This window comes from Neodothiora populina (assembly GCF_041146345.1).
Source record: "Neodothiora populina strain CPC 39397 chromosome Unknown canker_contig_14, whole genome shotgun sequence".
NCBI lineage: Eukaryota > Fungi > Ascomycota > Dothideomycetes > Dothideales > Dothioraceae > Neodothiora > Neodothiora populina.
The window spans coordinates 61,762-77,620 of record NW_027191408.1 but is presented as its reverse complement, the minus strand read 5'-3'; the positions used below and the strand labels follow the sequence as shown (position 1 = coordinate 77,620).

Below are 15,859 nucleotides of genomic sequence, written 5' to 3'. Positions count from 1 at the left end.
CCTATCTAGCAAGCGGTGCATGCCCGTTCTGAAACCCGACCGCCAAGTGAAACACGGCGCGTTGACCGATCCCTACTTGCATCAGGTAGTTGCCTTACCTTTCTGTTCCTTCCTTGTGCAAACAAACCAAACGCGAACCTCCTACCCTGGACATGCAGTGCTCCGGTTCGAGCATCATAATTGTAGACGCATAGGACATACCTTGGGCATCAGGTATCACTGCATGCACCACGCACGTGAGACACGACAACACGATCGGTGACCAACTTCTATAATGCTGGATCACAAATACTAAAGAGCTGTTTTCTGGTTAGCGTTTGTGTCTTTCTCTTTTCCCCAGGGCTAGCAATACATCTATAACAAATGGCAAGTCTGCCGCTGGCAGCTGGCCAGACCGTCGAACTCAATGATGGCAGGAGAGCGGTGATTCGATTTCTGGGAGCCACTGGATTCGCCCCGGGGGAATGGATTGGTGTGGAACTGGACGAACCGACGGGCAAAAACGATGGTTCCGTCAAGGGAGACCGGTATTTCGACTGCAGGCAGAACTATGGCATGTTCCTGCGTGCTGCCGGTGTGGGCAAAATATTGGACCACGGAAGACCTCAGCCTGGTGTTGGACGAGCAGGGGTGGGGAACGGAACGGCGGCAAATGCAGCCGCAAAAAGCAGACCGAATAGTATCAGTGCCGCTCCCGTGGGCAGAGCAATCGCCTCACACTCGAGGAGGGAAAGCACAATCCTCAGTCCTCGATCACCGACCAAACAGTTAGGTACTGCTACTTCGAGCTCTGCAACATCGAGGACGAGCACACCGCCGTCTGTCTCCACTCCTCGTGCTCGGCCTGGTTCGACTGCTGTTCACAAACCCAGATCCAGTCTGGCCAACACTCCGACGTTGGCCAGCGGCAAACGTAACTCGACTGCTGTATCCTCGACGTCTGCAGCTTCGTCGACTGCTGCTGCTGCTGCTTCTCGACATGCTTCCAGACCATCTGTAAGTGGTGGAAATGGAGCCTCCTCTCGAGCACCTGCATCAAGGGCACCGCTTGCCAGACCCTCTCTTACGCCCTCACAGCGAACGTCTAGCAGTCGTCTGAGCTCTCTCACCAGCAATGCCTCGGATCGTCAAGCCAGTCTTTCGAGTCAGCCATCTCCCTTGCTGAGTCCGGCTGAGTTCGACGAGGATCACCTGATGGCGAGTACGTCCATCGAGGAGACCGACGAAGATGAGGAGGATGACAGCGATGAGGAAAGTGATCAAGATGACACCATCCACGCCATGGCACCACCTCCTGCCCCAGTTCCTGCGCCAGCGCCTGCTCCCGCGAGCTCGAGGACTTCCGCCGCGACCTCTGGGTCTGCGAGAGCTCCGCCCCGTCGCACGGCTTCACCACCACCGTCCCACCGTGCAGTAGCCAAGAGCGCGGCAGTGGCCTCACGCGAGCTCGAAGATGCCCACTCTAAGATTCGCGTATTCGAGCGGAAACGCCTCGAAGATCGTGAAAAGCTGAAGAAATTGGGTGAAATGGAGCAAGAGCGGGACAAATATGCAGCCGTTGTGCAGAAATTGCAGACGAAAATGCAGAGCCAATCGCAGGAGTTGGCAGAGTTGAGGCAACAGCTCAAGGACTCGGAGGCGCACAGTCAAGACATCGAGGCCATCCAGGCTGAGCACGACGCCGTGGTCGAGATGGCCACACTAGACCGAGAAATGGCTGAAGAGACGGCAGAAGTGCTGAAGACCGAGGTCGAGGCTCTACGGAGCAAGAACGAAGAGATGACTTTGGAATTGGAGATTCTGAAGGAAGAAAATCAAGAGTTAGGCCGGGAGATGAGTCCCGATGAGCGCACTGGTCAAGGATGGTTGCAACTGGAGAGATCGAACGAGAGACTCAGAGAGGCATTGATCCGCCTGAGGGATATCACGCAAGAGCAGGAAGCCGACCTCAAAGACCAGATCATTGCGCTCGAGGACGAAGTCAAGGATCACGCTGCCGTGAGGACCGACTACGAGGATATGAAAGAAAAGCTTCTCGCCACCGAAGCTGACGTCGAGGACCTGCGCCAACAGCTCGAGGCTGCTCTGGGCGCCGAGGACATCATCGAGGAGTTGACAGAGCGTAACATGAGTATGCAAGAAGACATGGAGGAGATGCGCGCTATCATTGAAGACCTAGAGAGCTTGAAGGAACTCAACGACGAGCTAGAAGTCAACCACGTCGAAGCCGAGAAGCAAATGCAGGAGGAAATCGATTACAAGGATACCCTCATCAACGAGAACCTAAGGCGCTCGGCGCAGCAACTACAGACCATTGAGGACTGCGAATACACTATTTCCCGATTCAGAGACCTGGTCACCACCATGCAGACCGACCTCGAAGACATGCGTGCTTCTCAACAGATCACCGACAAGGAGGCCGAGGACCTGTCCAACAGAAGTAGGACTATGCTCGACCTGAACATGAAGCTGCAGATCTCCGCTTCCAAGACACAGGTCAAGACTATCGATCTCGAACTCAGACGCCTGGAAGCAGAGGAAGCTGCTGAGCATCTGAGCATTGTGCAACTTTTCCTGCCCGAAGCTTTCAATGCCGACCGCGACTCTGTGCTGGCTCTGTTGCGCTTCAAGCGTCTAGGCTTTAAAGCAAACCTGATACACACATTCGTCAAGGAACGCATAACGAGTCAGAACGTCGATGTCGCAGACACTTCCGTCTTTGCAGCCTGTGGTGTCATGGACAGACTTGCTTGGATCTCTGCCATGGCTGAACGTTTCGTCCACAGTATTGGTGGTTGCTCTGTAGAGGACTTTGCCAAGTACGAGGGCGCCTTGTACGAGCTAGAACCTGTGGAGAGGGCTCTTAACAACTACATTTCTGCACTTAAGAGGCAAGAATTGGACGAGCCCAAGGTGGATGAGGAGCTACAAAGGTATGTGATATTGTGTTCTGCATGTCAGTGCTTTTGGCAATTACTTACCATTTCCGCAGGTCGATGGCTGTCATGTCTCATCTCGCATCCATTCATATACGCGAATCGTCTGCTACTTTTACTGACGAAGTCCTGATGCAAACCTCTCTGATTCAGAGTCACCTCGAGACTACGGCGTCCGCATTCGCTTTATGCAGGTCGTTCATCGAGACACACGTGTCAGGCTTGGACGAAGAGAGCTCAGAAGACGAGTCGACCGAACCAAGCCTAACCGAGAAGCTCGACGCCTTTGTCTCTCAGAGCAGAAGCGCCAAGGTAGTCATGGGCAAGACTCACCGCGCTTTGTCTGAGCTACAGACTCGCTCGCTCGCCCTTTCGCCATCGAGTCTGGAGAAATTTGTCGCCGCCGAACAGGTGTCTCAGACTCTTTGCAGCTTTGCTCGTCGTGCAGGCGAACACCTTCAAACGCTCTTCGGCGAAGAAGGTCGCGACGAACCTTTTACTCCTGCTGAGATCAGCCTTGCCCTTTCGCGTCTCTCCGCGACAGCCTACAATCTCTCCACTCCGGAGGCATCGCCAATGGTCACCGTTGCGACGAGCCTGCGTTCCCTGACCGAAGCTCTGGCGAAGCTCAATGCCCTTCCTGCAGATCTTGACAATGTGACCGAGTTTGAGCGCTCGCAAGCTCCATGGATCCTGCGAAGCTCGGAACTGCGTGCTGCCAAACTCACATCCGCAGACACGGAAGCCGAGGTTGCGCGTCTGACAGGCATCGTTCGGGACAGAAGTCTACTTGTGCGCGCCAAGGAACAAGAGCTCGAAGAACAGGGTGTACGCATCGAGATGCTCGAGGCTCGAATGACAGAGGCGCAGAAGAGAAGCGCACGCCTAGCCGAAGCGGAGTCTGCGCTCGACGAAGTCCGGACGACGGAGGCAGAGATCAGAAAAGAACTCGAAACAGCCAAGAGCGAGCTCGAGCAGCTGAGAGTGGAAAGGGACGAATGGGCTCGGCAGAAATCGCAGCTCTCGCAACAACAAGGCGAGATGATGCTCCAAGCTTCACAACGGAACGGCGGTCGTGGAAGGGGTATGACGACCGGTGCTGGCAACTCGTTGTTCGATGCGGGTGATGCAGCAAGCAGGTTCGAACTCGAGGCTTCGAGGGCACGAGAGAAGAACCTACAGGCTGCCGTGAGATATCTGCAACGCCAGCGCCGTGCTCTACCTAGCAGCACACAACAGCAGGCACAGCCTCTGCACGATGAACTCAACGACGACGATCGCTCATGGCTCGAATCAGAACCTTTGTTGTCCTCGACTTCTCCCCATCAGCAACAAACAGAACAAACACCAAAGGCCCGCCTCACCTTGCTTCAACAAGAAACGAAGTCTCTGTCGTCATCATTGCTGCAAGCAATAGTCAACACCAAGCTGCCGACTTTGACTCTCTCATCCAAGTCCGATCGCCTAGCATGGAAGCCCGCGCGTGAGACTCTGAAATGGAAGACGGCTCGACGCAGAGAAGAGTGGGAAGGATGGAAAGAGTGGGTGTCTGATCTCGAAGCTCGAGCCGCAGAAGAGAGTGTCGACGGAGAGCGACAGCGATTAGGCAGCAAATCGAGACTGTCTGGTAGCGGCTACGATAAGATGACGAAGCGAGGGCTCGGTGCTTTCGAGGTCGCGACAAAGAACGGGGGATTAGACGGCGAGATGAACGCATTCGAAGGAGATCAAGACGGTATCATCGTTGTTGACGAGTCATAGAAAAGACACTAGGGGTTTGATCATGATGAGATTATATAGACTGAGGTATGTCCTTGGCTTCAAACAAGCCTAACCCTTTCTCAATCGCTAGATTTTGATACAACAGATCTGAGGTAGTTCTAGAATCGTCTGATACCCACCTCACTTTTCTAATGTCACGCGCTGATTCTTTGGCTTGCTATGGCGTTAGCAATGGTTCCTTGCGCGCGCGATTGACAACGGCGACAGAGCACAGCAAGTCTGTGGCATATCACGGCATATCACGCGCAGTCAAAGTGACGCACAGCAAGCGTGACATAAAATACTACAAGGCAGAATAAATTCACTGGTATTCTCTTGTTTATATACAAGACGCCACTTGATGAGAGAAACTTCAGCTTACACGATCTCCACTGCTGGTTCTGACGGGCGGGATCTTGCCTTCCTCCTCGGCCATCTCGAGCGCCCCAGGTTGAGCAACAGGGATCCCGGCCTCCTCGGCCATGATTTCTCTGATCGGACCCGTGAACCACGTCCTCGCCCAGATCCAGCTGCCGAACGCGAAAAAGGCCACGATGCCCACCGCGACGGGCGTGTAGTTGAGTGCTTGTCTTCATGTCAGCCTTTTTGATCTTTTCTTCTGAGAACAAGCAATGAAAAGGACTCACTCTGACTATTCACCGGATTCAACTCCGGCAAGCAGAAAATGATAGTGATAAAACATATCCACGTGACAGCCACGCACGCCACGGGCTTGGACATGACTCCCAGGTCGAAGGGGCCTTTTCTAAAATGCGCCGGCCAGATCAAGCCTTCCAGGATCGGAATCCCATACGAGATGTACAGTCCAATCGTCGCAATCGACGTCGCAGCCGAGAACGCAACAGAGGATCCGATGGATGGCAGAGACAGACAGAAAGCCAGGAACGCAGCTAACCAGATCGTGCGGATAGGCGACTGGAACTTCTCGTCGACGTGAGCGAAAAACGGATGGATCCCCCTGTCGCGCGCAAACGCGTACATCATGCGAGAATTACTCGTCAGCGAAAACAAGCCGCAGTGCCAGACGCAGATGATGACAAGTGTGAAAAGAACAATGGCTCCGTCCTCGCCGAAGATGTCGAGCAGGATCTGCAAGACCGGTTGACCCACGGGGCTGGCAACGGTGTTGTCGAAGTCTTGGATGGAGAAGAGCAGGCAGAGAAGAAGGAAAAATCCATAGACTGCTGAGCACCCGATGGACATGATTACGCCCAGAGGCGCGGACCAGGATGCTTTTCTCGTTTCTTCTGACAGATGGGCGGACGCGTCGAACCTGTTGATCATGTCGGTTACAAAAATGGTTCCAGCTGTGACTTTATCAGGAGCAAAACCTACCCGGTGATTGTATACTGACTCATCAAGATCCCAACACAAGCCACATACGCCGGCGACGCCCTCATCGACCACCCGACCCCGTCAGCGCCGGTCCCATCATAAAAAGTCGCAAAGACAAATCTCGCAGACTGATGCGTAGGCGCGGCCGCCACAACCGCGATCGCAAAGGCCGCCACACCAAGACTATGCAATATGATGGACGAATTATTAAGGTAGCGCAAGATATGCACGCCAAAAGTATTCACCAAACCATGGGAAACCAACAACGCAGCATAAATGCCCACCGTCTTCGGCGCCGACGGCTCGAACCCGCTCTTGACAGTCGCAAGCGTCGATATCAGTCCTGCGCACCCAAACGTGATGCCCGTCGTTACAGCGACCTGGCCCAGAAAGTTAAACCAGCCCGTGATCCACGAGAAGAAGGCCGCGTAGCGATCGTTGGGCGCCAGCATCGCGGCCCAGAAATAGGGGCCGCCGGAGGTGGGATGCGCGGAGACGACTTCGGCCATGCCGAGCCCGACGAACATGGTCATGAAGGAGGTTATTATCCAGCCTACGGCCATGACGCCTGGTCCGCCTGTTGTGAGCCCGTAGGAGAAGAGGGTCGTTATGCCGGTTATTACACTGATGATTGAGAAGGAGACGCCGAAATTATGCAAGAGGCCCTTGTTTGCTTGTGTTAGTTGATTACTCGAAGGGGCTGATGTTGGTTCGTGGTATGGACATCCATAGCGGTGTTTTGTCACTCTTGTGCATAGCAGAGATGTCCTTTTTGCCAGCTGTAATGAAGTGAAGATGAAGAAAAGAGAGGAAAAAACATACCCAATCTCTCTTAAGCGACTGATGATATCCCTGCCCAGCAAGCACATCTTCATCGTCGTCCTCGCCGCCAACAGGTTCTCGCAAGAAATGCGGTAGAGGGAATTTCATATCTGCCGCCTTTTGATTCTCTGTTTCGCTCTCTTGCTCACTCAATAATCCACGTACTGTGGTAATATACGACTATAGAACCTCTCTCACGAATGCGCGAATGCACGAATTCCAGTACTTCACTTTCGGATCAGGTCAAATCGAAGTAACAAACATATACCCACCGTAAGTCTAATAGACAATCATTCATTCAAACAGACAAGATAAGCATCAGAAAATATAGATCCAAAAAGGGTGTCACTGCCCTCTTTATCTATACAGCTTATCCATGTCCCATATCAACTCATTTCAATTCGACCAACTTATCGCGCGCCACCCATCCGTTCCCTCCAGCTTCGCTAATCTAGCCCTCCTCCCCTTGTCTCCAGCCAGCCAGCTACGAGGGCAGGCCAACTGAGCTTATCAGCAGTACCGTACGCTTACTAGACTGTCTTACCCTTTCATGTGGCTTGTGGCTTGAGATGGCCTCCTCCAATTCTCCCCCCGCCCGAGCAGCTTATTGGGCGGGATAAGAAAGTCACGTTTCCTACCCTCGATTATTCGTACCGTGTACTATCGTTTACATGTCGAGGCAAAAGGAGGCCTCGAAGGTTCGAAGAATGACCGAAGAAAGAAGACAGAAGAAAAGGAAAGGAAAGGGAAGAAAGTTTTGGTTCTAGCTCGCTTCTACGATATCCGTCTTTTCTCGCTAGCTGCCTGCCTAGTGACTGAGGTACAGAAGGATGGGACTCAGTAGTGTACCTGATATCGTAGTAGCTTAGTTTTGCTTGTTATGGTACTGGTGAGCTTCTTATCTTGGCTCTTTTCTTGTCTAGTCTCATTTCTACTGTCTGTAATTGTTGTTCTTGTGGTTGCCTCTGTTCGTAGATTGTCCGCTGTGTTTGCCTTGCTTTGGTGTTTTGATGAGTTGTAATTATTGTTAGTGAGTCATGCCGATTGATGTGTTGGCGAGTCATGGTCACTATCTACTGTTCTAGTGGGAAAACAACCGGGCTGGGTCTGCTCGCAAAGGTGCACTCGTCTATGTATGCAAATGCGTCGCAACGCAAACGTGAGAAAATTGTACACGACAGTGATTACACAGCATAAGAAGAAAATAATGATATATCCTTCGCACAGCGAAGACAGTTCTGCTCAAATGCTGTAAGAGAAAAAGAAAGACTAATAGTACATTGCCCATCAGGAACTTTTCTTGTGGAACCATCACACAGGAACGGGAAGACCATATGCTCCCCAGCTCCGATCCCGGCGTCGTTTTTTCGTTGCCCATAGTTGCCCTCCCCTCACCCTCAAACAATGATATATTCTCCATCTACTTTGTCCATTGCTTTCCTCCACCTGAAAGCCTGGCCGAAACCGCCGTTACCCTCTGTACTGTCCTTTCGTCGCCGTTGAGCTTCCTCCAAATCGCCACCTTCGGCGGCGTCGGCGCTCTGATCAGCCCATACACGCTCGAGGACGTCTAGGACAGAGATGTTGTTATAGAAACCACTCTCCCGTTGTATCTCGATGCATCTTTCGCGAACATGAGCACGATCGTTGGCGTCGACACACTCGGTGCCTGCGATGAAGAGAGGCCATAATAGAAACTTGTTCACGCATGAGTTGACAGGTATCGACGTGATGTGCATAAGCGCGTCGCGGACAAACACCTGGAATCTTTGGGATGAAGATGGTAGGTGCGGATACGCTAAGCGCTCCGTGTACAGCAGCGCCGACGATCGGAACATCTCATTGATGTGGCACATTTCCCGCTGCTCCGGTTCCATATGAATGGCAGAAATATCTTGATCAGCCGCGTCCTCGTTCATAGTCCAGGACCGCAGCCGGGCTCGAAGATCATTCCACTCAGACCAGAACTCGTGTCGGGAGTCGGGATCTTGGCCTTGCTTATCATCCCCTGTTGGGCTATCAATCTGATCCGATGAAGTTATGATCGGCATGGCCCAGCCATTACCGTCTAGTTTGGTATAACCCATCGGATCTAGCTTGTTGATCCTCTGCCTTCTGCTGGAATCGAAAGATGGATATCTGAATGGCGGCGGTTGCGGGCCGGAACTGCGACGATCCTCAGCATGCGACCGCACCCGTCTGTTTTGCGACAAGAGATTCAGGCGACCAAGTCGGGCTATTAATTTGAACAATCGGCCGTCGCAACCAGAAAACTGCTCCAATGCGCCGAGATTCGACGAATACTGCATCATGTCCAGGTTATCGCCGCGGATTGCCGTTTCTCGATCGTTCACCGTCGAGGTCATGACATCGAACCACGTAAAGAACATCTCGACCCAGCCGATGAAACCAGTTCTGACGTTCGGATTGCGCATCGATAGTAATCTCTGCACCCCTTCGAGCTGTGTCTTGAACTTGGAGAACCCTGAATCACACACATGGAAAAGGCAGAGAATCAACAATGTGGCGAGGATAGAATCATCCTGGGCATTCCGCGGATCTGCCAACTGCATCTGCAATTGTGTGATTGACACGGTCTTGTAACACGTCTCCTCCGGGCTTGGCCTCGACGGCGCTGTATACTTCGCAGATCCCCTGCGCCGCTGGCTGTCCGACTGATCTTCGATTAAAGCTACTGGAGACCGCTCATGTTTCCGCATACGCATGTTGTTGATGGCGAGTGCAGCGATAGCATTCTGCAAGCCCTCATTGTGCGTCGCAAGATCAAGAACATGCTGTCTATATGGATTCGTCGGAGAGTCAAAAGCTACAAGGACAGAGCAGACGTGCTTGTCGTAATAATCCAAGAGGTACTGCATCCGAGATGGCAGATGAAAGAACTGCGAATAGCTAAGGGACCGCGGCAGGGAAGTTCCAAGATGCATTGAGCCATCGAACAGAGGAGATGGATCCGAGTTTCTCCCCGATAAGCTTAGACTGGTCATTGCTTCGTAATCCGCGGTGTACTGAGACGCGGCATCCACGTCTTCTTGGGTGAATTGCGAAGGCTGGTTGTAACAAAGACCCTGAAGATCATCAGGATTGGTATAATACGACCCTCCCAAGCCAGCATCTAATCCCGACTCCTGCACATCCGATCCAGTAAATGGCTTTTGTCCGAACTGTGGGAATGTTTCCGTGTACTGCATATGGATCGGAGAAGTTGGAAAATCGATTGAGGCTGCATAATCCCTTTCACTGAAGCCACTGGTCGAAGCAGCTGAGCTGGGAAAAGCGACCGAATCGACGCGTGCTTGCTGAGTGCTTACGCCTGGAAGAAAAGAAAGCACACTGCGTGACGAGTCGAGGGAAGTCGACACAGGCCCTTGGAGATCCGAATGATTTGATGAGACAGAATAATCGGTAGGGAAGTGCCAATTTGTATGCTGAAGCGGAAGTGAAAGTGACATTGGCTGCCGTTCCTCGTGGCTCAACTCGGTCTTGATAGTATTGGGGAACGAAGACGAAGGAGGAGGGACAGGACGAGGAGGGGAGTTCATAGCAGCAAAAGTAGCAGAGAAGGTGGCGGAGAACTCGCCAGTGTAGCCAGCCTTGAAGACAACATCTTTGGGAGTCCTGGAAGCCTTGGACGTCGATGCCTTTCTTCTAGGTGCTGGAGCTGTCTTCTTGGTTTCGGTCTCGTTATCAGGAGTCTCTTTGGCAACAGGACACGAAAGGCCGCGGAGCTTTCCTCGACTGGCAACACCAACTCCCCAAGTCAATGTTGTCTTATAGCCAGAACAATCCTTTCCGACTTCCAGACATTGTCCACAATACGGTCGCCGACGATCACATTTGGTCTGGCGATTTCTACACGAAAAACAATCCTCTGCAGCACCAGTTGCTCCTGCCCTTCTTCTCCGTTTCTTGGGGGCAGCAGAACCATTCGCCTCGGCCGCGTGAGGCGCCGCGTGCATGCCATCTGCCGTCATGTTTGCATATACTCGAGGGTATCAGAGCCAAGTAGAAGGATCACAATCGAGTGGCCTGATAGAGAAGGTGTAGGCAGACAGAGATGCCAATTGGAAAGCTACTGGCAGGACACGGTGAAACAGCAATGGGCAAGAGGGAAAGTGGGCGGGTAGTGTGCGAACCAGTGGATAAAGTTGCGGAAACAAGCATCTAAAGGCGGTTGGCAACAATGCGGAGATGGTTGAGGCACCCGAACGCTATCTCACTTAGCATGCAAGTCGCACAGGCAGGATAGGAAAGCCATGAATACGAACAACCGAAGCCTCGGTGCACGAGCTTGGTTTTTCCGTCATACCACAGCCGAGATGCACCTGAGGTCAGGCATAAAGTGCTTAATTTTGCTTGTGCCTGCCATTGATTCGGTGGCTTGAAAAACGACTTGTCGAGTGGAGCCAGCGCCGACGGGCACATGCACCACCCCACGCTTCTACCGTATCTGAATTACTCCACCCTGCTAGCTCTGTTAGTCCTGTTAGTCCTGCTAGTGGTGAGGCGACATCCTATCGGCGATAAGGATCTTTCTGAGCCAATCATCTACGCGTAGTGCCTCCAACGGTGGTTACACCGGGCACTGCCGTCCGGTCACACCGAATGAGACCTTATTAGGCGTCGTGGACCCTTGATTGCGGGATCAATGCAACTCATCTATCTCTGATCTCTCCAAAGCCTGCGTAGACTCGGGAAGTAATGGATTAGAAGTTTCTTTTCCACCCACTACTCTCGTACTGGATAACACCATTACTATGGCGCAATCCGCGTATCTATATTTTACCGGTAGTTTTGTTATGTCGAGTATCGTTCGGAGATGATTGGTGTTCCTGCAATCTACTGTGCCTGCAAATCGTCAATCTCGCCATATCACGTCGACTTATGAGGATTGGCTTGCAGCGAGTCCCCACACACGTGCGGAAACTCCAAATAGACTCGCCCGCAGTCCCGTGCATGCACTACCGCACAGTAAGGTAAGGTACCTTACTTACCTTACTCCCTCGATCAGCGTGTTCTGGCCTCGCAGCGGGTATCATCAGATGGAGCCAAATTGCTTCGTGGTCTACGCTTCGCATTCAGTTCAGTACCAGAATCCTCCGATGTTCTGTGTCCGTTGTTGGCCCGTCCGCCAAGTGATATCGCATGGTACTAACATTTTCTGCGCTTCGGAAAATCGTGTTGTCTCAGTCAGCTTGAGGCAAACAGTGCAGTATGTTGTGAGGTACTCTTTATCTCTATTCTTGGAAAAAATTGGAGATGGTACAGCAGGTCTCACAAGAGTTTCGTATTATTTTGCCATTGCCAAGCCCCTTATACAGGCATCCTCTCTTGCATTTCTTGCTATACCACGACACAGCTCGTAGACGACTAGTTACCTGGTGCCTTGTTCAGCAAGCGTGTGCTTGTAGGACCTTTTCCGAGGAAAACACGATGCTGGCCATGGGAATTGATGACCAATTGATTTCTTGCAATGAAATTGGCATATCTGGTCTACTGGTCTATACCATACATCATGCTATTTGAACTTGATGGATCAAGCAAGCATTTGTCCTGGTAACATGAAGTGATAATCCACAGTCCTTGGGTTTTTGCTGTTCACCAGATAATCCCACTTCCTTGTTGATGGATGGTGAAACGCTAACATAATAGGCAAGACCTCAACTTAGCATGTGATGCCACAGGTTCAGGCTGTGTTGCGAGACACTCGAGCAATACATCCGTCCAAGGGAATGATCCTGAACATACCTTGCAAGAGGCATCACCACGTTCTACACAAGTCTGACTTCACAAAGTATCCTAGACCTTCTACACGACTACCAGGAGCTTCTCATCGCCGGTGAACTTGACATATGCCGATCCTGCTTAACCTTTGAGATCCGAACGAGGTCCTGAACTTGGTATCGGCCGAGGACGAAGTCTCTACATCGCACATGCTCAAAGTCCGATCAACGAGCCCCTCTCGCGCACGCAGTTGACGCAGTTCCGTGTGATTATGAAGCGCTGTGATATCGCTTGTTCGCCAATACATTGCAGCTCTGCTCCGCCGCTGGTGATGACACTCAGATTGAGCCAGAAAATGGCCGAAGGCTACTTCAGTGGCGCTGCCTACGGAACATGTCCGAAACTGGCGTACGCCATCCAGCAATTTCCCTCTCAATGGAGCGCGCCCATAGTTCGGCCGACTCTTTAATGGTGTACAGTCCTTACTGACCATTGGGTGGCCGCGCAAACTAGACATTGTGGCATGATGTGATCAGGAATCCGAGTGCATATGGGGTTTGACATGAGTACAATTGCACAGGCTCTACAGGAATGAGGAAGCATATAAAGCGTCGAGCACCTCCGACTCAGCCTGAAGTTGCATTCTCTGCTATCAATTGATCCCAACGATTCACCAAATTCCTACGCAGCACATCTACGATATTCACCATGAACCCTGATAGAGCGGGATACGCAAAGTATCAGTGCAAGTATTATGCGGAATGCGGAAAATGGACCCAACAGGCTGATGATACCTGCGGGGAGTGTATGGTATGAGTTCTCGTCCCAAATCAGTACCACTGTCATCCACATCTGACGAGCATATTGTAGGGTAAAGGAAGGCCTTCGCCACGAGAGAAGCCACTATACAAACCAAAAGCCGCTGTCAACTCGGTTAGTTATCATCTCTCATTTTCTGAGGTCTTAGAGCATATATACTCACACCAAAGGAAGGGCAATGGGTCTCAGCAGAAAGGCAAGGCTCAGACTCCCTCTACTGAGCGTTAGAAGAGGAGCTGTATATACCAATTGGTGATGGATTACGATCCATTGGGAGGCCATTCGTGGTTCTGAACGTTGCACGAAAACAAATCGGAAGGGGAAGCATTGTGGCTATCAGCGAGATATCAAACAGCTAGGCCCTCACGGACCAAGCTCTGCCGGGGTGGCATATTGATTTCGGTATTGACAACGCTTCTACCTTTTACGCTCGTTCACTAGTAGATGCAATGCAATTTCACGCTCTTTTCACGCTCGTTCACTAGTAGATGCAATGCATATCTTTCACCACTTCTTGGCGTCGTTTTGACTGAATGATCCTTCTTCCTTCGAATGTACCTGTATGATTAAGTGCAGATACACGGGCGACAAAAGATGCGTCTCGATTGTGCTTACGCGCTTGTTAGCGCACGTCCAGCATATACCGCCATAGAAGCACATCTGAAATGTGTTAGGACGAGGATTAGCCGTCCATGCAACTACAAGTCTGTATCCATGTTCTCGGGTCATGTCTAATTGCTACACCACACGTCACTTGCGACAGGCAGAAGCTTCTTAAGCCGGTCTTCTCCGAGGGATTGGCAGAGAAGCACCAGGAGCGCCTTTAGAACTTCTCTTGTGCGGGCCTCATATCCAATTCATGAGTCCACAGGCAAGGTTCTTGTTCGGACAGCCACAGATAAGTCTTACCTACCGCATCGGCCGACATCTTCTTGCCCGTCTTCTGATCTTCTCCCTGATCGTCCTGAATACTGCCATTTGCAATGGTGTGTACCACATGGATGCCTTTGGCAGACATCTCCCGCGCCAGCGTCTGAGCCAATTGGCGCACCGATGCCCTCCCAGCGCCATACGCCGCATACTCTGCATTGCATCTTAGCGCACCTAGACACAGTCAGCCGAGCGGCAGATCACGCAGTGCAATGCTTGGTTTGTGACTGACCAAGGGTACCAGTGAAGATCAACGTGCCCTTCTTCTCGGCTCCAGCGTCAAGCCCCTCCTCACCATGATCGGCGAAGAAGCGCTTGATCGACTCTTGAGCGAAGGTGAATGCACCCCCGACGTACGTCTCAAGAGACTCGGTGAACTCGCCGTAGGTCTCATCGAGGAAAGGCTTCTTGGACGAATGCTTGACACTGTAGATCGCCACCCGCAACTTCAAGTCGCGGAAAGACTCGTGCTGTCGGATGTCAGAGAAGGCTTTCTTCAGTGCGTTAGGCGATGTGTCGGTAGGGAACGTCTCGATCACTGCATCGGGCGTGAAGGCGCGAAGCGAGTCGGCAACGCCCTTGAGTGACTCCGGTCGACGCGCCAAAAGCGCGACCGCCATATTACCATGGGAGGGATGAGCGAGAACTCTGGCAATGCCGGTGCCCTAGAAGTCATGCAGCATCAGTCGCGCCTTTTCACAATCACCTTCGATATTGAATGCATATATATTACAGACGCACAGTGTTTGGTCCAGCACCGAGAAGAATGGCAAGTCCAGATGGATGCATGATGACAGAAACGAGGGTAGATGTTCAATCCGGTCAGTATCAGTAATCCTGTTAAGTCCAGATGTAATGTCTGTAAAGATGATAATGAAAGCGAATTGAGAAACAAGAATGAGACGAGAACAAGCAATAATGCCTACCTTACCACAGTACCTCACGTTGCTGTGAGTGGTGATATTCACTTGACGTCACATTCTCGAGCTTATAATTTAATTGTCTCTGGAGTGAGCTTACATGGCATACAGATATTACTCCGACTCGTGGCCATTGATGTTTGACATTTCAAGCATTATTGTTGCAAGCGCTGGACTTAGTCCTGTCGGTAAATGCTCATCCTAATCCAGATGGACACAAGGTCCATATAAAACACGTGTCTCGCTTTATGCAGATGCAGCTAAGGCACATGTAGATTGCAAATTGCAGTGCATTAATCACGCATACAAGCCAGATCATGTGTCCTCCTCAACCCGACAAGCTCACCAAGCAAAGGCCATCCGCCTCGCCATTTCTATAGGGTGGGCTGCCATCATGTGTTCAAGAAGGACAACATCACAGAAATCTATACCCAGGACATGTCGTCTACACAACTTTGTACATGCATCACGAGTGCAAAGTGGACCACGTGGAGAAACTTACTCATTCTGGTCTGGCAGCTGGAGCTTCGGTGCGCGGGTTCGGCGGCCCGATCGACACTTTGGATCCAAGCT

At 51.7% G+C, this 15,859-nt stretch overlaps 5 protein-coding genes across 5 annotated transcripts; 2 read left to right on the top strand and 3 right to left on the bottom strand.

Moving 5' to 3' along the window:
- Window positions 1–363: 363 nt before the first annotated feature.
- Window positions 364–4,697, top strand: AAFC00_001999 (uncharacterized protein; the record flags this gene model as incomplete). The annotated part of the gene is made up of 2 exons (XM_069341263.1): window positions 364–2,933; window positions 2,993–4,697. 2 exons carry the CDS (start codon window positions 364–366, stop codon window positions 4,695–4,697), a joined length of 4,275 nt encoding a protein of 1,424 aa, XP_069201335.1.
- A 373-nt stretch (window positions 4,698–5,070) lies between these two features.
- On the bottom strand, window positions 5,071–6,983 carry AAFC00_001998 (uncharacterized protein; the record flags this gene model as incomplete). Its single annotated transcript, XM_069341262.1, has 4 exons — window positions 5,071–5,282; window positions 5,345–5,991; window positions 6,054–6,718; window positions 6,876–6,983. 4 exons carry the CDS (start codon window positions 6,981–6,983, stop codon window positions 5,071–5,073), a joined length of 1,632 nt encoding a protein of 543 aa, XP_069201334.1.
- Window positions 6,984–8,272: 1,289 nt separating this feature from the next.
- Window positions 8,273–10,867, bottom strand: AAFC00_001997 (uncharacterized protein; the record flags this gene model as incomplete). The annotated part of the gene is made up of 1 exon (XM_069341261.1): window positions 8,273–10,867. The coding sequence occupies one exon, from the start codon at window positions 10,865–10,867 to the stop codon at window positions 8,273–8,275; it is 2,595 nt and encodes an 864-aa protein (XP_069201333.1).
- A 2,458-nt stretch (window positions 10,868–13,325) lies between these two features.
- On the top strand, window positions 13,326–13,664 carry AAFC00_001996 (uncharacterized protein; the record flags this gene model as incomplete). Its single annotated transcript, XM_069341260.1, has 3 exons — window positions 13,326–13,427; window positions 13,488–13,550; window positions 13,611–13,664. The coding sequence occupies 3 exons, from the start codon at window positions 13,326–13,328 to the stop codon at window positions 13,662–13,664; spliced, it is 219 nt and encodes a 72-aa protein (XP_069201332.1).
- A 595-nt stretch (window positions 13,665–14,259) lies between these two features.
- On the bottom strand, window positions 14,260–15,155 carry AAFC00_001995 (uncharacterized protein; the record flags this gene model as incomplete). Its single annotated transcript, XM_069341259.1, has 3 exons — window positions 14,260–14,540; window positions 14,599–15,031; window positions 15,108–15,155. 3 exons carry the CDS (start codon window positions 15,153–15,155, stop codon window positions 14,260–14,262), a joined length of 762 nt encoding a protein of 253 aa, XP_069201331.1.
- Between the last annotated feature and the right edge of the window lie 704 nt (window positions 15,156–15,859).